Here is a 21,175-nt window from a genome sequence, read left to right as displayed (position 1 = left end):
TTCTAAAACCAGCTTGTTCTGGTGGTTGATGATTTTCAGTGTATTTTGCTAGGTGTTCTTCGAGACAAGACAAGAATATATATATATATATATGTGTAAGAATATACCATAACCTTTAGTTATATTGAACTCCTAGCTTTGCTATTTTTGTTACTGACTGTATTAACACTTTGACTACCGAGAACCCGCCTGGTAGGCACTCGTAATGTTTGCTCAGATGCCGGACAACCCGCCCAGCGGGTTGTTTTGTACGCAGATATAGACGACTGGTTTCTGAGGTAGTGCGCCGTTTTTTGCCCGGTTGCGAAAGTGTTAAGCTAGACACCTTAAGTAGTCACACTGCAACGAGGTACAATCTATTGGTCAGTTTGTCCCGAGTTTATTTCTACTGCAATGTTTTGCAGTATGCAGTAGATAATTCAATTCAATTCTTTATTGATAAAAATATAATTTTACATGTCAGGGTTACATTCTGTTTGGTTTGAAAGGTCAACGATACCGCGTTTCTTTACTTAATTACGGCAAAGCTAAAAATAAAAAGCAATCCATAGGGGCATTTCAGAAAGAATCGTCTTTGAACACCTCTGATAAAGCTATTAAGAAGCCGATATTTGTCATGATAACGACCGATAACTTAGTATACTGGGTGGAGCAGAACGACGGACTTTTACGCAAATGGGAAATTGTTTAGGCTACGTACTTTTTTTTCACTTATTAATCACGTTAATATTTCTAACCGCTTTTGAGATACAGTTTGTTAAACATTAGTGCAAAAATCTGTATGTTTCAACCCTAGCAAGTACATCCTGTTGAATGACATGACATGTGTCAATTTAAAATGTAAATAACTTTGTAGGGTTGTCACTGATATTAAAATATTTCATTTTAATGAATTCATTTTACTGTTTAATCCAGCTTTACGATTATAATAACTCGATTGTAGATCACTTAGATAACATTATCCTTTCAGCTCAGTCTCTAGATATGTTCCACCCTGTATAAAACAGATCTCTGTAGGTTATTAAGGTAGCTGCCAAACGTGTCACGTCCCCGATAAAGAAGGCGTATTTGTGGAATGCCCCTATGTATGTATGTGCCCTTTGTTTCACCTTAGGGTGGAATTTAACATATGACGAGAAAATAACGGAATTCATTACATAAGATTCATAATAACAATCGTTTAAGAAGCTACACATTTCTAGTCCTTCGAGTCGGATATAAAAGCATTGAAACAAACTAGTTATTTATTATGATTAATGGTTTACTTTCCCCACAAACAGAGTCTACCGAGAAGTCCACGAACCACTTTGTTGGTTTGTCTCTGTGCATCACTGTCACTCGAATTTGCAAGAGCGATAGAGAGGCAGATAACGAAATTTCTGTTTTCGATGTGCGCAATAGGAACGTCCACACCATAGTTGACACAGTTAACCGACAAATTGTGAACCTTATTGAAACGTGATAAGATCTACCTTTGGTCGGTTAATTGCTGTTAGTGGCAGTTCTGCGTGTTTATTTATATAGACGAATACTCGTACATATATAATGGCACTAAAATGATTACAGTGTAGTAAATTACTGTAATTTGGTTAAAGGGTTTTATTAATTAGTCTGTGTATTTTACGTGTTTTATGTGCCTTGTTAGGCTGTTGAGGATAATTGAGTTTGGCTTTTTTAAACCAACTTCAAAGACTCGAAGGAAGTTCTGAATTCTTCGGGGGAACATCGTAATCCTCCACCTTCAAAAATCTAACTAGTGTATTTAATGTCTAAACTTTTAAGCTATGTTCTATATCCTAGATGAAAATATTTACTATCCAATAATTCTGCTTCTGTACCAACTTTGTATTAAAATGACAGATCGATCGAGCAAATGGGGCAATAAATGTCTTTAAAGCATCCGGTATATAAAAACAAGGATTACGCGTTAATGAACTGTTACAACCACTTCGACAAATTTAGCCAATTAGGTTTAATCAATGCCACGTGTAGAAGACCCACCCGTGGTCGAACTCGCGGCTTTAGACATCCGCGCCACTGGTTTTATTAAACACTCGTCTATTGTGAACCTTGACGCAAAGGGATAAGGATGTCCAGTGGTCAGTTCTGTTAGTAACAGTGACATGGGCTTACGCGTAATGCGTCAAACACGTCCAGTCAAATATATTGAAGGCCATGTTTTCCTAAAATATGGGAACATGCACCTTAACGCCGTAGGTGTAGGGTGTGTTGAGATATTTGTGAGCACCTTAGTCGCTCTGATATCTTTTCGAATTAATGGCGGACACGTAAAGGGTTTTGGCGTCTTTAAACAGTTTCAGAAAAGTAGTCGTTAAGCCATATATGTAGGTAAAAAACTTAAGCATTTGTGCAGCAATGTGCATGGAATGTATGTATGTAAATAGTTTTTAAGTTTCATTAAGTGAAGTGTAAATTTCTTTAGAGAATAATAAAATTAATAAATATCTTCGCTCGCACGAGTGGGTCTCAAATCTTCTGCTGTCAACCTAAATCGGCAGAAATGGAAACGGACAGAGACTGAAAGGCCCTGCTCGTATAACGAACTAACACCAGATACTGCCGAAACCTCTTGCGTTCAAAGCATCTCCCAGCTTCTACTAACCCGTTTTACATACATGTGGATAGGATAAATCGAACTTCTATGTGTTCAAATGTTACGCAGTATTACAAATAGCCTTTCCGAAGACTTCACAACTGTTGCTAAAATCTTAAATATGACCTGTATTGGGACATGATTTAGAATCACTACACCTTATAAAACAAATTCCCCCTCCGCGTCTGTCTGTTTGTGTGTATGTATGTTCGTGATAAACTCAAAAACTACTGAACGGATTTTCATGCGGTTTTCACCTATCAATAGAGTGATTCTTGAGGAAAGTTTAGGTGTATAATTTGTTATGGTTTTGTGTAACCCGTGCGAAGCCGGGGCGGGTCGTTAGTATAAAAATAAAACTGTAGACGCAAAGTGAACAAATTCTTTCAAATTGGCGTGTAACCGAACAGTTTAACATTCTAACTCATACTGCGTCGTAGCCCGAAATAAAAGCCTTTTCCTCAGTAATTGGTCTAGTTTGATCGTAGACGAGATAAGCGATATAATGCCAAGTTCTCGCCAAGGCCGACGTATTGCTGAGAATGGTAATTTGTTGTACCTAGGTTATTTTACTTTATGTTTGTTTTAGGTCAGTTCAGTACAAAGTACAAATAAAGTATGTACATATAAAGAAGAATGATGGTGTTTATGAGAGTTTATTTCCAACATTGAATATCACTCAAACTACTGCTTTAAAGTATATTGGGCTTATTCCGTAAACGGGGTAGTTCTGAAGTCTAAAAAAATGTAAATATACACTAATTTGCGCCAGAACGGCTTTAGCCAAGTTTTTTCTTTTCTTTACAAGTTGTTAACTGTAGGGTAATGACTACTAGTGAAATCAGTTTCTTTTTTCGAACTGTCAAAACGATTTTGCTACTATGGAATTTATATGAAACACTAGCATCAAATTACCTATTACTTTTTATAGTTTTATACGGGTTTAAAATATAAATTATGTCTAAAAATAACTGCTGTCTACGTATCTCTATTAATCTTCTGGTGCTTTATTACATACATGGTGTAAAATAATTTATCTTAAATACAGTCAAATACCCTACTGTGCACACCTGCCCATGTGATACTCAATTTTTCTTCCCTCGAATCATTTAGGCGTCTATCGTTTTGTTAGATTAGGTTAGCAAGTTTCAAAGTCGTGGAAATACAGTACATTTTTAAAATGCAATTAACAAATGATTTGTTTGTTTGCATATAATTATAATTTGCGTATGCACAACGGGGGCGGGTTCGCGAGTAATTATTTACCGTCAAGCCTCACGTTGCACACTTATAAGGGTGCCTAGCCTTGGCCTCTGTTAACCTATTGTCAACCTTACTGCTACGAGATAAGGTCTAATGGTCAGTTAGTGCGTCACACTAAAGGCTACATAACTGATTATAAGTATACCTTATTCAGACGTAATAAGGTACAGGATTGCTCAATTAAATGTGTCGATGGCTGCTTTGCATACGCCCTTTTTAGGACTCGACGAAAGATCGAGACGGACAGACAGACGCATATCTAGAGTAGTCTAGAAACGTATGACGTACCTAGTAAATATACATACGTAGAATAGTAGTTACGTTCAATGTGTGCGAGTATGAGTCAGAGCTGCATCCAGTCTTAGGTCACGGGTCGATACAATATTTAATTGCAGCCATGCAGCCTCATAAAACTATTAGAACGTACAGTACCTATTAGATAGGGTTGTTAAAAGCACAGAATAAGTAATACGAATAGTACTAAAGTAGAGTAGATTATCTCGCGTAATGCTGACATTTAGCAACTAGTTTTTCGATATTGCTGTGATGTGGTTGCGTTTACAATCAACAAACATCAGCGCATCAGCGCAATCATTAAATCTCTCGTTTTCGAAGGCTTATAACAAGCAAGTAAAAAAAAATTGACGCTCATGATTTTATCAAAATTGGTTTATAAAATTTGGCACTGTGTCGGTAAGGTAAATGTGTCACATTAAACATCTGATACGACGATTCACCAACGGTCCTTGTAAAAAACGAATTCCTGACTTACCTAAGCCAGCTCCTGAATATGGCTTATACGGAGGGTCGGACTTCATCGAAACGCTGTATTAGTACGCCATCGAAAGAGTCAGGCGTCCACTAGATATACAATTAAGAATATTCTAAGATGTCCGAATGGTAATGCAAAGCTTATTTCACGACAACCGACTGCAGGTAAACAAAAAATAGCATTTACACCCCTCTAGCAGTTGTGTAGAGTTTATAAAAAAACATTGGGAAGATATGCGTTTGAACATTCGGACATTCTAGAATATTCTCACTATACACAAAAAGTGTATTCATCCTTACTTGTCCTATCATGTAAACAAACAGTTCTCGAAAACATTATCACACTTTTCTCTGGAATTACACAAATAACCATCACTTAAAATGTTGTTGTATACTTTAAAAAGCTCACAAAGTATTGAAATCAACCTAATAACCACTAAAAATATAATTTCTAATAAGATTTTGATCAATAATCGCAGTAACGAACGGATCACCTCAAAAACGTCCGACATTATGATGTCTAGATTGTCTATGAATCAGATTGTTGGAATGACACTTTGACGTCACGTTTGTTTATATGATAAGACAAGTAAGGATGAATACACTTTACAAATTGGGTATAATTAATATCAAATACACTTACCACATCACCCCACTGCGGTTGGAAGTCTCTCTGGTGGTTTCGGGGTATGACCTTGGTGGGTTTGACGCTGCGATCGAAGGACGGAGGCGACTCGTCTTCGTCTGACGATACCTGCTGCGAGATGTTTGTCAATTGATTTGTCGATATTTTCTCACATTGGTGAGATCACTTGAGTGAAGCGCTTGTGGCCTAGCAGTAAGAGCGTGCGACTTGCAATCCGGAGGTCGCGGGTTCCAACCCCGGCTCGTACCAATGAGTTTTCGGAACTTATGTACGAAATATCATTTCATATTTACCAGTCGCTTTTCGGTGAAGGAAAACATCGTGAGGAAACAGGACCAATCCCAATAAGGCCTAGTTTCCTCTCTGGGTTGGAAGGTCAATTCTTGGGATTAGTTGTCAAACGGACCCTAGGCTCCTATGAGCCGTGGCAAAATGCCGGGATGACGCGAGGAAGAAGAAAAAGAAGGTGAGATCACTTGGGTGGATTACCTAAGTGATTATATAGCATGATTATATAGATTCCCACGTATCGTGATTCCATTGAACGCTATGATTTCACTGTGATTTAAATGGATAGAAGTAAGATTCTCCAGATGTTAATTCAGTATTCAGGCGATCAAAATTGCTATCGCATTATTCGTATTATACATATAATATACCTTGGCAATGTTGGGGGAGGACTGCGAGCGGTTCAAGCCGGCGGGGCCGTCGTCTGGAGACACCATGTATGTGTCACCGTCTTCATCCTGTCAACACAGTCAAACATTTATTTAATCACAAGCACAGAATAAGTTGTATTTCATACAGTATAGCCACGGCCCACCCAGCCCTGAATGGAATTACCTCACCTCGCGGCGGCAGGCTGACTTCAGTAGGGCTAAGATGGTCAGTTTTTTATCATGGCTGTCACATTCTAACAAGTATGTAAGTGCGAAAGTGACGCTTGACATGACAAGTGATAAAAGTGCGACCATGATGACGCCGCTGATTGACAGGATTTCTTTTCGATTAGGGTCCGTATAACGTCGGCTGACAAGCAAAAGTCACTAACTAACACCATTGAAATTATTGGACAATAAACCGTAACACGTGTAATAAAGTGCATTGTTACTTTAATTTTTTGATAGTACTTAGTGACTTTTGTTTGTCACCCGACGATACGCTAGCTATGCAATGAATTTAACAGAACAAAGTCAGGGAAGTGTTAATGACACTTCATATTTTTATTGGAATTTGACATTAATGATGACATAGGCACACTTCGTTGAGCAAATGCTATAGAGAATTAGCATGGTCCGCTTAAAATGCCGGTGTAAGGGAAAACTTGAATGGCACAATCGCTGCTTGAACAAGCTTACGAGCATTGATGAAACAGTCGTATTTATCGGCAAAGATATAACACTCAGAGCTTTCGAACGCTAAGCGATTGCAGTAAACGTGCATGGCCATTAGTAGATTGTACGGAGACCATAAAACTACTGATATACCTCGAGAATAAAATGGGTACCTATGCTCGATATATACTTGCACTCTGCTTTCACTTAAAAAATAATATATTATAACGTTTTAAGCAATTACACTGTGTCATCGTATTTCAATTCGTTTATTAATTAGTATTCTAGTCCGAAGAATTTTGCGATGCGCGTCAACGGTGCGGCCGCTGCTTTGCTTACGTCTCTGTCGGCAGCAGAACGTAAAATCAGACAGATCATACAATTCCTAGGCATATCGTGAATTATTTTTATTTTATTTTTTATTATTCAAATAAGTTACACAGTATAACAGTTTACACCAAGGCACTGCGGAACTACAAGTAAATTGAAATATGTCTAAACAATATAACAAAAACATTGCGATACAAACATACATGTATAGTTCTACAATTATAGTACCTACATTTCACACTGTCGAAGGCCGGTTATCAATCATCTCGCAAAACCTCAAGCATTCATCACGCACTATATTCCACCTGCCAGCAAACAGATCACACTCAGGAGCTGATGCTAATAGCGCATTCAGGAGGTCGAGGGCACGAACTAGCGGCGATTTCTTGCGAGAAACAGTTCGTGACATCTGCACTGCCAGTAGACCCCGGTCACGAGGTCTGAAATTGATCCTGGTCAATGGGGGTACATACAGTCGCACCACTTTCATCCCACATTCGGCACAATCCGACTCACCTCGCAAAATACTGCAAATCGCGGATAAGTGCGCAAAATTTCGCCTGACTTCTAGGGAGTTAAAGCCCAAGACGCCTAGCAAACATTTTGTAGGGTATAAGAATGGGTAGTACCCGAACGATTTCTTATATAAAAAGCGCAAAAATACCTTTTGCACTTTCTCTACAAGAAGAACGTAGGATACCTCATAAGGGTTCCAGACTATGGAAGCCGACTCAAGCTTGCTTCTCACTAGAGAGGTGTATAAGAGCTTCATAGTTCCAGTGTCAAAGAAGTCTCTAGAATTCCTTATAGCGAACCCCAACCTCTTATAGCAGTCACGTGTTAACGAGTTTAAGTGCTCATGGAAGTTGAGATGGGGATCAAATACAACACCCAGATCCCTAATAGTGGTGACACGGTTTATTTCTTCCAGGCCTAGGAGGTATTTATGGCATAATGGATTGCGCGCCCTGCTGAAGGTCATGACAGCGCACTTAACAGTATTAAAACACAATTATGAAAATCATTGTCTCGTTCTCTGAGTCGACGAAGCCCCGCTAGGCGGGGGCTCTTATTTCTGGACAGTTTGCCCTTCAGGTAGGCATCTGAAGCAACCTAACGAACCTATCCTACTTATCTATTGGTTTAATGTGACTGGGGTTTAAACGGTACTTTAGTGCTGTATCACGCTTAGCTTCTAAGAAAGGCGGGAGCACCTGTAGATTGTCGGCAAACCGGTCTCGAGTCCAAAAACCTCACAAGCCGTTCCGGTGAGGAGGTCTTTAATCGGATTCCATTCTATGTCAACCGTGATGTGACTACCGTTAAAACTTTACCTACAGAGGAACTTTAGATCGGTCGGCATCTTCTCTATAAGTCACCTTATCAAGTAAGGGTTTCCGTTTCTCCCTGGCCTGCGCGAGTTTCCGCTTGCGCTCCCGCTCGAGCGCCTCGCGCTGGCGGTCCAGCTCCTCGCGCTGCTCGCGCACGGCGTCGATGCGCGCCGCCGCGGCCGCCAGCTCGCGCGCCTGCGAGGCTTGCTCGGCGATCACGAGGTGCTTCTCCGCTGTTCAAACATTCTATGTTATAGTAAGTACGAGTACACTAGCGACCCGCCCCGGCCTCGCACGGGTTACACGAAACCTTAACAAATTATACACCTGAACCTTCCTCGAGATGAGTTTATCACGAACATACATACACACAAACGGACAGACGCGGCGGGGGACTTTGTTTTATAAGGCGTAGTGATAACTGATAAGGTTCGAGTGGTTTAGGCGAGTGAAAGACACGGGACGTGTGAAAATGACACCAATAAACATATGTCAAATAAATTTTCTGAAACATTAGCGAGACAACAAAAAACAAAAGTTGGTCAAGTCTTATGAGAGACTAACTAACGTCTCCTTCACTTAAAGCTGGGGTTTAACATTAAAAACCGGCCAAGTGCGAGTCGGACTCGCGTTCCAAGGGTTCCGTATATTACACAATTTTTAACAATCAGTGCCGGATTAAGATATGTTGATGCCCTAAGGATTTCTAGGTACCCCCTCTCCCTCGGGTCATCAAGATTACATTGATTTTTTGGTAAATTGAGAGAAGTTCATTGCCGCGTTACAGCTGAGAATGGAAATCAGTCACATCATTTTATCACGAAAATTGACAGTGCCGCAGCAGTAATGTTACAACAGAGTACTTAATGCTGTTGCAGTCGCCACCCGAATGTCACCTTTATCATAGCTCAGAAAGTAATAGAAACGCGAGCGAAGCGAGCGCGGAAATTTTTCGATATAAAAACGCAATATGATAGACAGTTGTAAATTTTTACTTTTAGTATGGAAATCAGTCACATCATTTTATCACGGAAGTTGACAGTACTGCAGCAGTAACGTTGCAATCAGAGTAATGTTGCTGCAGTCGCCATCCGAATGTCACCTTTATCATACCTTATAAAGTTATTGAAAACGCGAGCGAAGCGAGCGCGAAAATTTTTCGATATACAAACGCAATTTTACTTTTAGTCCCAACCAGGCGCGAATCCAGGATTTCATACAGAGAAGGGATGGGACAGTTTTCTATCAGCCTAGCTTCGCATAGGGCTCGATATTTCTTAGGCTTCGATATTCGAGGTTGTTTTCATGCATAAAATATGCAAGAAAGCAGAGCTTGGAATTGAATTGGCGAAGTGTGAGAAAGGCAGTAGGCCTAGCTGCGAAAGAGGAAAGCTTGGATTTGGATCCACGCCCAAGTGTAATTAAGGCAGAAGGCCTCGCATAAGACCTAACGCCGAACCGCAAAAGAGTGGGTTGAAATCGAATCTATGCATGTAATCACGACTCTTCTTCTGCTACCGATTGTTTCCCAAAGAATTACGCGCCATTATTTTTGCAAATTAGCTTTTGGACAGCTAAAAAAAATCGTGTGGTAAAAACGATGTGTCTGTCCCTAAAGTTAAAATTTGTTCACCTTTTTCAACCTGGCATTTTGGTGCCCCTCCTGAACGTGGTGCCCTAAGCACGTGCTTGTTTTGCTTATTGGTTACAAAGTCTTTATTAATTCAACCATTAAAGTCGACGAGTACAAAAAACTTTAAGCTAGCTCTCAATTTAACATTTTTTTAAAACATTATTTTGAATTTGACCTTACAATTACTCGTAAGTAGGTAAGACCGTTAAATATTTAAAATCTTATCAGAAAATTATCACCAATTACTCTAAGAAAACTACTACTCTAAGTAATCCGGCACTGTTAACAATGTATTTTTTATGTGAAACGTGAGTGAAATCTCTTTAAAAAATCCGTAGGGGTCGGATTAAAAACTGTAATTAAGTCCGACTCACACTTGACTGTACATTTCTAATAGGTTTTCCTGTCATCTATAGGTATAGACCTATTTTATGTATTTTTTTCAAAATTTTAGACCTAGTATTTTCGGAGATAAGGGGGGGGGAATGGTCATTTTTTGCCTATTTTCTTGAATAACTTCTAAACTGTTGATTCGAAAATTATAAAAAAAAACTTTTTTTTCATCTTTTCATTTACCCCCCAAAAGTGGCCCCCATGTTTAAAATTCATTTGTTTACGTTACATGTCCGTATTCGGGTCACAAACTTACATATGTGTACCAAATTTCAACTTGATTGGTCCAGTAGTTCCGGAGAAAATCGGCTGTGACAGACGGACAGACAGACAGACAGACAGACAGACAGACAGACAGACAGACAGACAGACGCACGAGTGATCCTATAAGGGTTCCGTTTTTTCCTTTTGAGGTACGGAACCCTAAAAATGAAGAACTATAAGATATTTAACTTTCAGAATCGCGGGTTCTCTTAATTTTAAGTCAATGAAAAAGTTAGTGTCTGAATTATAAACAAAAAAAATGGCTATAATAATTTCGTATTGTGTGTACTAACATTTAACTGACCACTGGTGAGCTTTATGTCTTTGCGAATAAGGCTCACGAATATTCAGTTAACATGGACGACGTTATCTACCATTGGCATCGTCGGTGACTATGGACTCGGTCATCTTTTCCGTCTCGACGCGCTCTCTCCGCTGGTACTCCTCCAGCTGCTGTCGGAGACTCAGGTTCTCTTGTTCCTGGTTAACATGTATATAGTTGGTCAAACCTGTCAGTAAGAACCAGGAAAACTATACTCATCGTTATCTTTTGGGTGCTAGCACTAGTGTAAGACAAAGATAGTATGATTCTCTCTGTCTATGATTGAAATGAGACAGTCCTTTGACAAACTATAATCTTTGATATCTAAACAAGATGGCGCTGTACGGCGCCGTATGTTTTTATCTGAATTGGATCTTTTAATAATTAGACTTACGGCAAATTTTACGGTGCCGTACTGCAACAACACACGTATATACTAATGTATATACATTAGCTGTCAAATCCGAAACACGAATTAAATTTTTCTCAGACTACACATTTAATACAATCAATTATCAATTATATTATCTTTGATTTGATATAACTATTTGAAAAGAAAAAATAGTTAAACAGATTCGCTTCATGAGAGGTCTTGAGCACGGGAGTAACCTAACATTTATCGCAAAAATGAGATGGGCCCGATAATGGGCTCCACATCAATTCTGATGAGTATTTCACGGGATTCAAATGTTGTAGCTACAATGATTTGTGTCTACACTCTAAATCATAATTATGGTAGAAGAGCCGGCCGCAAAATTTCTAACCGACTTGATACCACGATGAAATGCACAATGGTTTCCCAGAAAAGTTATGCTAAGTCCGAATTCGATAGTCTGCCACGGCGGAACTTGCCGAAAGTACGAAAAAGAAGGCCACTTCCGGTGCGAAAAAAGGGGCTGATTTAACCCATCTGATACCGAGATAGTAGTTATGGCAGCAGTTAGAAATTTACATGTAGACACAGAAAAGCGAAGTCTGCCACTATTTTTTTTGCCGGAAGTGCTTGGCAGACGCTCTCAAAGGTGACCATCGGGACCCCTAAATTAACCCATCTGATACCACCATGAAACCAATGCCAGTCGGTAGGTATGAACTCTCATGTCAGGAATATATAAGTCTGCCAAGGCTTTTCCTGCCGAAACACCATGGCAGACGAGATTATGTAAGCAAGGTCGCCATCGGTTACCCTACACTAACCCATCTGATACCACCATGAAACCAATTCCATTCGGTAGGTATGAACCCCCATTTTAGGAATATATAAGTCTGCCAAGGTTTTTCCTGCCGAAACACCTTGGCAGACGAGATTATAAGCAAGATGACCATCGGTTACCGTACACTAACCCATCTGATACCGCCATGAAACCAATTCCAGTCGGTAGGTATGAACCCTCATTTCATGAATATATAAGTCTGCCAAGGCTTTTCCTGCCGAAACACCTTGGCAGACGAGATTATGTTAGCAAGGTGTACATCAGTTACCCTACATTAACCCATCTGATACCTCCATGAAACCAATTCCAGTCGGTAGGTATGAACCCTCATTTCGGAAATTTTTAAGTCTGCCAAGGCCTTTCCTGCCGAAACTCCTTGACAGACGAGATTATGTAAGCAACATCCGCATCCGTGGGACCGGTATACGTGATTACTGTAGGCTTATTTATTACTTTATGCTTTTACATATTTGTATATTATTATGTTATTAATGAAATATATTTATAATTTATTAAACCTATACCTAATACATTGGGAATTCATTACCTGCTTACGGCAGTAGTAGGGAGTAGTGGGTGAGTTCTGGCTCACTTAGCCAGGCCAACAGTCCCTCCCCCTTTTTTTCCCTTGTTGAGGCCCTGCAACCTTACCTTGAACCCAACCTAATGTCATTGTAGCTCGAATCTAACCTAATCTTCTCATTTTTATTGCTTTTAGAAAATATTCTAATAACAATTATCTACTTTTGCAAAGTTAAATGTTGAATTCTTTATTTCGCAAAATGGAATTTTAATGTGACTATAATGTATGTGCAATCTACTTAGAAACTGAGTTTAGAAATATAAAAACACACATTTTATATAGGATAATAAGTTTATTCAAGTAATATTCTGAACATATGAGATATAGTAACATCATTACTTATTCTGTGTACAGTGGAGAAAACATGCAAGTTGACATTTTTCGTTTTAAAATAAAGATAAACTAAACAGTATTTGCCACAAACCGATGTAAAAAAAACTTTGCAGTTGTTGATTACAATACCATATCTTAAGGCCCCAGTACACAATGGGCCATCGCCGGCCATTCCAAGGGACGCATTTATGCGTTAGAGGGAGCAAATGATATTGCTATCTCATTCTACCGCATGGCTGCGTCCCTTGGAGTGGCCGGCAATGGCCCATTGTGTACTGGGGCCTTTACAATTTCTCTCCGTGAACATTTTATGATACCCAACCAACCTTCCGGTTTTCGCCCGAATGAATTAAAATATTCACCAACACCATTGACATCAATATAAATGGCTATCCGATGTCAGCCAGGTTTAAAATCCGGATCTAAATTGATAATAAGCAATTTAAACAGGTGAACAGGTAGCTGAACAAACATTGGCATTTTGTTGGCTGCAAATACATTCGATTCCACGCCTATATTCATTTTACTCATATAGTGTTACACAGAACTCATTTGCTGTCAAGAATTACCGACAATTGTCGTGTTTCTTGTGACAATTGTCATTAGCTTCGCAAAATAAGTACTTAGTATTTGGCGATATAATGGAGTTTTTATTTTATTAACATGTTGGTGGCAAACAAGCACACCGCCCGTCTGATGGTAAGCGGTTACCGTAGCCTATGGAGGCCTGTAACGTCAGTACCAACTGTGATGTCGACAAGTGTCGCACCTGCCACCGTAGTGAAATAGAGGCCAGGCCCCAATTTCACATCGGTGACAGGTGCGACGAATTGTAAAATCACTATCGCTGACGTCACAGGCATCCATGGGCTACGATTACCACTTACCATCGGGCGGGCCGTATTCCTGTTTGCCACCATCATTGTGTTATTAAAAAAAAACTTTATTATATCGGAAAAAACAGATATTTCTCCTGTTAAGTTTCTGACAATTGTCAAAGATCTAGAAGAATTGTAGGTAATTCTTGACAGGTAATGAGTTATATGTCGGAATTTCGTGACAATTGCAGTGTTTCTGTGACAATTGTCATAAACTTAGCAAGAGAAATATCTGTTTTTTTTTCCGATATCATAAAGTTTTTTTTTAATAATACAATGATGGTGGCAAACAGGAATACGGCCCGCCCGATGGTAAGCGGTAACCGTAGTTCATGGATGCCTGTGACGTCAGCAACAGTGATTTTACAATTCGTCGCACCTGTCACGTTGGTGAAACAGGGGCCAGGAGTTAAGTCAAAAGCTAGTAAACAGTAATCTCCTCCATAGTCCTCTCTGACTTTCAGGCAGTTTTATTAACTTCTTATGGTATCAATGTGGAGTATAAATAGTCTACTATACATATATCCCAAAAACTTTAACGTTTACGTTTTTAAATACAGGGTGACCTTAGCCATTGGACAAACCCTGAAATCCCACATAGGGTTACTTCTCAGAAATGCTCTAACGGTAATTTCTTTTTAATTAGAACAAAAGATAAAACATTAAATTATCAAACAAAAGTTAATTCCAATAATCGACAAAAAAAAAAACATACTGTATTAATCATTGGCAGTGCTTTTGACAATTTGTTTGAAAATGTGCGGCAATGATGACATTTGTCAAAAGTCAGAATCTTATTAATGTCATAAATAAAAAAGATAATCAAAACGGTCGAAGAAAGTTTTAATTAATTTAATTTAATTTAATAATTAATAATTAATCTTATTTAAAGCTGCAACACGACTGATTAATTGACATGATTGTTCTCCCAGAAGGAGGTTCGTGGGGTGTTAGACTTTGGTACGGTCGTATAGAGGGCGGTCTCGTGACTTCAGAAAATTCCGACTTTTGGCCTACCGCTTCCGGTCAGAAAAATGTTCGACGGCCCGGCCAAACGGTGGGAGGTAGGTGGGGGGTGCTCGACCAAATGTCATAGAGGGTCCCTGGCAGTTTTTGACGCCGCCATTTTTTTTCAAAATGGCTGACTTTTTTTTTAATTTTTTCAAGTTTGTCCTAGCGCGCTGAAATTTTGGTCACGGAATCTCGGGGTCCTCTAGATTCGCATGGGAAAAAAAATTTCGAAAAAATCCAAGATGGCGGAAAAAATGGCCCCTTTTATTTTGTATGGCAACTTTTAAACGGTGCGAGATAGGTAGGGGGTGCTCGACCAAATGTCATAGAGGGCCCCGAGACAAAATAAACTGCATTTAAAAATTTTCAAACGGGCCGACTTTTTTTTTTTTTTTCAAGTTGGTCCGAGCGCGCTGAGATTGGCATGGCGAGAGATAGAAGCCTCTAGATTCCTATGAAAAAAAAATTTTTGGAAAAAATCCAAGATGGCGGAAATAATGGTCATTTTAATTTTGTATGGCAACTTTTAAACGGTGCGAGGTAGGTGGGGGGTGCTCGACCAAATGTCATAGAGGGCCCCGAAACACAGCAAACTGCATTTAAAAAATTTCAAAATGGCCGACTTTTTTTTTAATTTTTCAAGTTGGTCCGAGTGCGCTGAGATTTGGCATGCGGCGAGCTAGGGGGCGCAGCATTACCATGTAAAAAAAATTTTTGGAAAAATCCAAAATGGCGGGCGACAAGGGCAAAATTCAAATTTCCAAGTAGGTTAAGCGAGCCCGAAGGGCGAGCTTCAGGCCGTCAGGCCCGGAGCTTCACCCCGAATATCCAAGCGTGCCCCGCCCCCAGTAATTTTGGGCGAGGCCGAAGGCCGAGCTGCGGGAATGACGAACAAAGCAAAATCCTATACAAAAAGTGTGTTAAGCGAGCCCGAAGGGCGAGCTTCAGGCCGGGAGGCCGAAGGCCGACCCTGGCGGAGGGCCGAAGGCCCGGAGCCTCCACCCCGACTCCCAAAACGCGAGGCCGAAGGCCGAGCTGCGTGAATGCAGTTCCCCCAAGCGTTCTACAAAGTCAACTGTCTTGATAAGCGAAGCCGGCGGGCCGAAGGCCCGACGGCGAAGCGTCGAGGCTCGCGAAGGCCGAAGGCCGAGCTCCACGTAGGGCCGAAGGCCCGAAGCGTCACACGAGAGGGGGAAGTTGGCCTACGGCCTTCGGCCTTCGGCCCGCCGTTTCGCTTGTCTAAGACACTTTTCCTATTGGGTCGTGTTTAAGCTCCAACTTCCCGCTTAAGCCCCGAAGCAAAACCAACCCTCCCAACTGTTTTAATAAGCGAAGCGGCGGGCCGAAGGCCCGACGCTGAGCTTCGAAACCCAGCGAAGGACGAAGGCCGAGCTCCGCGTAGGGCCGAAGGCCCGGAGCGTCCCTTACGAGTTCCCAAGCACGCGAGGCCAGGCCGAGCTGCGGGAATGTAGTGCTTTCACGCGGATCTTTTCGTCCTAGCAAAAGTACAACTTTATTTCTTTTTCCCTTTGGAAAACAAACTACTACTACTACTACTACAACAAAAACAACAGCACCAACAACAAACTACAAGAAGACCGCGGGGCCCTCGGGCCCCGCGCACAGGGCAAAATCTAGTCATACTATTTATTACCTCAGGAGCTACTAACACATACAGGTTGCTCCAAAGTAAAAAAATCGTAATTTGTTATGATACTTTGTATACTGGTTCTAAATACCATTGAAGTGTAAAATTGTATTGATTTTATGAATAAATTATTGAATATTGAATATAAATACCCTAATGCATGGACACCCTGTATATCAACTTGAAAGAAAATGTTCAATATTTCTTTATAGTGCGTCTCCTTAGCTCGATTTAGTATGGAGGTAGAGTCTGGCTAATAAAAGATGAACCTGCAAAAATGCGGTCCTGGTCTGACCCATCCTAAATCCTGTCCCATCCGGCAGAAAGCACGAAACTTGGCATGCAAACTTCAAACTTCAACATTTATTCAGCAAATAGGCCGCAAGGGCACTATTACACGCCGCTAAAGAAATTTTCACTTCAAAAAGTTTTGAGATGTAATGTGAAACCAAGTCGGTTATTTTAATCAGTGCCAGGGGGTGTTAAAACAGTATCAATAAGATATCTTTAATTTGTAATTTTTAGCGAGTTTTAGCGGTGGGCAAAGTAATCCGGTGATTTGGCATCCATTCCAACATTGCCCACCACCAAAAACGGATTAGGGTTGTCACTTTCATCTAATTTACCCAACTTCGCATGTAAAATAAGGTTATGTTTGTACACTAAAGTAAGTTTATAAATATATACTGTATTTAATTTGTCTTATTATCCTTTACTTAGATGTTTTATCCCGTTAACTAATGAAAACACAGCAAAAATCATATTTTTGGCCATTAAACTATTGTAACAGATTTTCTCAAAAGTGACAACCCTAGCCCTTGTAAAATGCTTAGGCGAGCCTTATATGGAAATGAGCAAAAACGGGTAGGAAACATTGCCCAGCAAATTTATTTAAAAGTTTTTACACTTATCGCTAAGTTATTAACAGGGAATGGTAGGATTGCCCAAAACCAGTGATCCTTAGACATCATCATCATACGAGCTGTATTTGAATACCAAATTGACGTGGGCAATGTTGGCGAAAACTCCGGATATCTTTGCCCACCCTCTAAAATGCAAAAAAATGGGTAAAAACACGATAAAAATATTTTTTCTTCAAATAAACTGATGCGTTTGATCACAATGGACGTGCTGAGCAAAAAAAGTAATTACGATTTGTTTTTTTTTTGAGAAATTCGTGTTTTTTTTTAAATGCGGGCAAAGTTGGTGATAATGACCGGTACCTACTCTTCGAAGGCCGCAAAAATATATGACATGCTCTTATGGTTCTACAAATAAGATCGTGTCAGATATTTTTGCGGCCTTCGTTGTGTGTTGTGTAACATAAATTGCAGGTGACTGTATATTAGGAATAATTATTTTATTTAGTTTCAACGAAAGTTTCAAGTTTAGTACGAAAATACTTCAGATATGCAATATGCACAAAATGTAGACCTAATCGAAATAAAACATTGCTTTTTATAGTAAATTTTTTTTAAAAACATTTGATACATAACAATAACCAGGCCACAGCGGTATTGGCCTGTAAGCTTTATCTCGGTCTCCAAAGCCGCAAAAACTCGCTAGTACTTCGTGCTGGTCTAGCCGTTATTTTTTCTTAAAGATTTTCAGAGAACAGCACGTACACGCATTATACATATAGACGGAACGAACGGCATAATCATAATCATTTATTCGTCGCAATCCATGGTATTACAGATCTAGGTACAAGACTTTCAAGTATTACTTATACGAATTACATAACGCTTCCTGTTAATAGGCAATATTTTAAGATAAAAGTTCTATAATATATTACAAGATTACAATTGTCATCAAAATTAATTGACGTACAGAAGTCAAATACGTTTTTAAAATGACGCAAAATGAAAATTAATCCCAATCAGTAAAGGATGAGTCTTTAAACTTTTTTCATTTTAAGCGAGTTTTGATTTGAAGGAACATAATACTTAAATTCGACTGTAATCGTATTGTTTTAAGATAGTTTACTGAGGTTTTCAACCATTATGACCCGTAAATAACAGCAAATCAAATTTAAAGGAGACGCGAGCTGATATTTATGTACCCTATTTTCTGAAATACAATTTATCTACTGGTATACTTTCTCGTGTGCGTATATGATTTAATGTCAAATCAAGCTGTCATTTTTATTTGAAGAATTATACGTGTGCTCCGGTGCAGCCCCAGCGGGCATCTGACTTGAAGAAGAATTTTGAGTGATGTCGTCAATGTATGGAAATTGTTCGAAGGTTTACATTTGAGATTGAATTTCTGTGTTGTCTTTGTGAGTAAAAATATAAATCTTGAATTGTCTAGCTTTCAAAATCACACAATAATTCAATTACTGTCAAAGACAAAATTGTTTTGCTTCTTTCTCAAACGGAACTCCATATTTTGATATTTTGATACTTTTAGTGTCGATTTGTAGAGAATAACAGCAAATTAAAAATATAATGGCATGAAGAGTCGGTACACGGTTTCTTCGTGAACAAATTTACGTGTAATAATAATAATTATAATATAATATATATTATAGTGGTTTTCCGGGTCAAGGTCCGGGTCCGAGTCCGGGTCCGAGTCTGAGTCCGAGTCCGGGTCCGAATCCGTGTCCGAGTCCGTGTCCGGGGCCGAGTCCGAGTCCGGTTCCGAGTCCGGGTCCGAGTCCGAGTCCGGGTCCTAGTCCGAGTCCGTGTCCGAGTCCGAGTCCGGGTCCGAGTTCGATTCCAAGTCCGGGTCCGAGTCCGGGTCCGAACCGGATCCGGGTATGAGTCCGGTTCTGGGTCCGAGTCCGGGTCGCAGTCCAAGTCAAAATCGAAATTAGAAATCACCAAACGTGTACTATGCGTCGTTGAAGAGTTTTGTTCTGGTCATCATCAGCAGTTCCACTTCATCAAATGCGACAGTTTTTAATGTAAATGCTTGATTTTATGATGAAAATACAAAAAAAATCTATACTCATGCCTTTAAGATTTGAGGAGTTCCCTCGATTCCTCATGGATCCCATCATCAGAACTCGAGCTTGACAAAAATGTGGCTTAAAAACTTGACTTGCTTAACAAACATAACGAAGACGACAAATCGCCAAACGTGAACTATGCGTCGTTGAAGAGTTCCGTTCTGATCATCATCAGCAGTTGCACTTCATCAAATGTCACTTTTTTGAATGTGTATGCTTAATTTGATGATAAAAACCCAAAAATCACTATATGTATGCGTTTAAAATTTGAGGAGTTCCCTCGATTCCTCATGGATCCCATCATCAGAACTGGGTTTTGACAAAAACGGAACCAATCTGTATGCATATACATACAATCAAAAAACTAATTTTCAAAATCGGTCCAGGAATGACGGAGATATAGAGTAACAAACATAAAAAAATAAAAAATAAAAAAAACATACAACCGAATTGATAACCTCCTCCTTTGAGATTTGGAAGTCGGTTAACAAACTAATATTAGCCCAAAATCTAAAATAAATGAAGTACCGATCACATAAAAAGTAAAAAATTAAAATAAGTAAATAAAAACAGGAAGGTATCATAAAATGTTAATGAAGAGAAATTGTAAGAGATGGTATTATGCCAACCAACAACTGCAAAGTTTTTTAACATCGGTTTGTGGCAAATACTGTTTAGTTTATCTTTATTTTAAAACGAAAAATGTCAACTTGCATGTTTTCTCCACTGTACACAGAATAAGTAATGATGTTACTATATCTCATATGTTCAGAATATTACTTGAATAAACTTATTATCCTATATAAAATGTGTGTTTTTATATTTCTAAACCCAGTTTCTAAGTAGATTGCACATACATTATAGTCACATTAAAATTCCATTTTGCGAAATAAAGAATTCAACATTTAACTTTGCAAAAGTAGATAATTGTTATTAGAATATTTTCTAAAAGCAATAAAAATGAGAAGATTAGGTTAGATTCGAGCTACAATGACATTAGGTTGGGTTCAAGGTAAGGTTGCAGGGCCTCAACAAGGGAAAAAAGGGGGAGGGACTGTTGGCCTGGCTAAGTGAGCCAGAACTCACCCACTACTCCCTACTACTGCCGTAAGCAGTTAATGAATTCCCAATGTATTAGGTATAGGTTTAATAAATTATAAATATATTAATAACATAATAATATACAAATATGTAAAAGCATAAAGTAATAAATAAGCCTACAGTAATCACGTATACCGGTCCCACGGATGCGGATGTTGCTTACATAATCTCGTCTGTCAAGGAGTTTCGGCAGGAAAGGCCTTGGCAGACTTATATATTCATGAAATGAGGGCTCATACCTACCGATTGGAATTGGTTTCATGGCGGTATCAGATGGGTTAGTGTAAGGTAACCGATGGTCATCTTGCATATAATCTCGTCTGCCAAGGTGTTTCGGCAGGAAAAACCTTGGCAGACTTATATATTCCTAAAATGGGGGTTCATACCTACCGAATGGAATTGGTTTCATGGTGGTATCAGATGGGTTAGTGTAGGGTAACCGATGGCGACCTTGCTAACATAATCTCGTCTGCCATGGTGTTTCGGCAGGAAAAGCCTTGGCAGACTTATATATTCCTGACATGAGAGTTCATACCTACCGACTGGCATTGGT

General features: G+C 39.5%; 1 protein-coding gene across 4 annotated transcripts in view; it reads right to left on the bottom strand.

The window, feature by feature from the left end:
- The window catches only part of LOC134806422 (ubiquitin carboxyl-terminal hydrolase 8), a 46,632-nt gene that overhangs the window by 16,323 nt on the left and 9,134 nt on the right, over nucleotides 1–21,175 (bottom strand). For 2 of the 4 annotated variants that reach the window (XM_063779696.1, XM_063779712.1), the window contains exons 10-13: nucleotides 10,954–11,059; nucleotides 8,338–8,522; nucleotides 5,954–6,040; nucleotides 5,292–5,405 (exon numbers count right to left, since the gene is read on the bottom strand). In XM_063779696.1, coding sequence (XP_063635766.1) covers nucleotides 5,292–5,405; nucleotides 5,954–6,040; nucleotides 8,338–8,522; nucleotides 10,954–11,059 — 492 coding nt within the window. The remainder of the gene's footprint in view (nucleotides 1–5,291; nucleotides 5,406–5,953; nucleotides 6,041–8,337; nucleotides 8,523–10,953; nucleotides 11,060–21,175) is intronic. The other 2 variants (XM_063779705.1, XM_063779740.1) reach the window with 1 other exon arrangement.

Source organism: Cydia splendana, chromosome 1 (assembly GCF_910591565.1).
Source record: "Cydia splendana chromosome 1, ilCydSple1.2, whole genome shotgun sequence".
In the NCBI taxonomy this organism is placed as follows: domain Eukaryota; kingdom Metazoa; phylum Arthropoda; class Insecta; order Lepidoptera; family Tortricidae; genus Cydia; species Cydia splendana.
The sequence above is the reverse complement of the archived record's forward strand: the minus strand, read 5'-3'. Positions and strand labels throughout refer to the sequence as shown.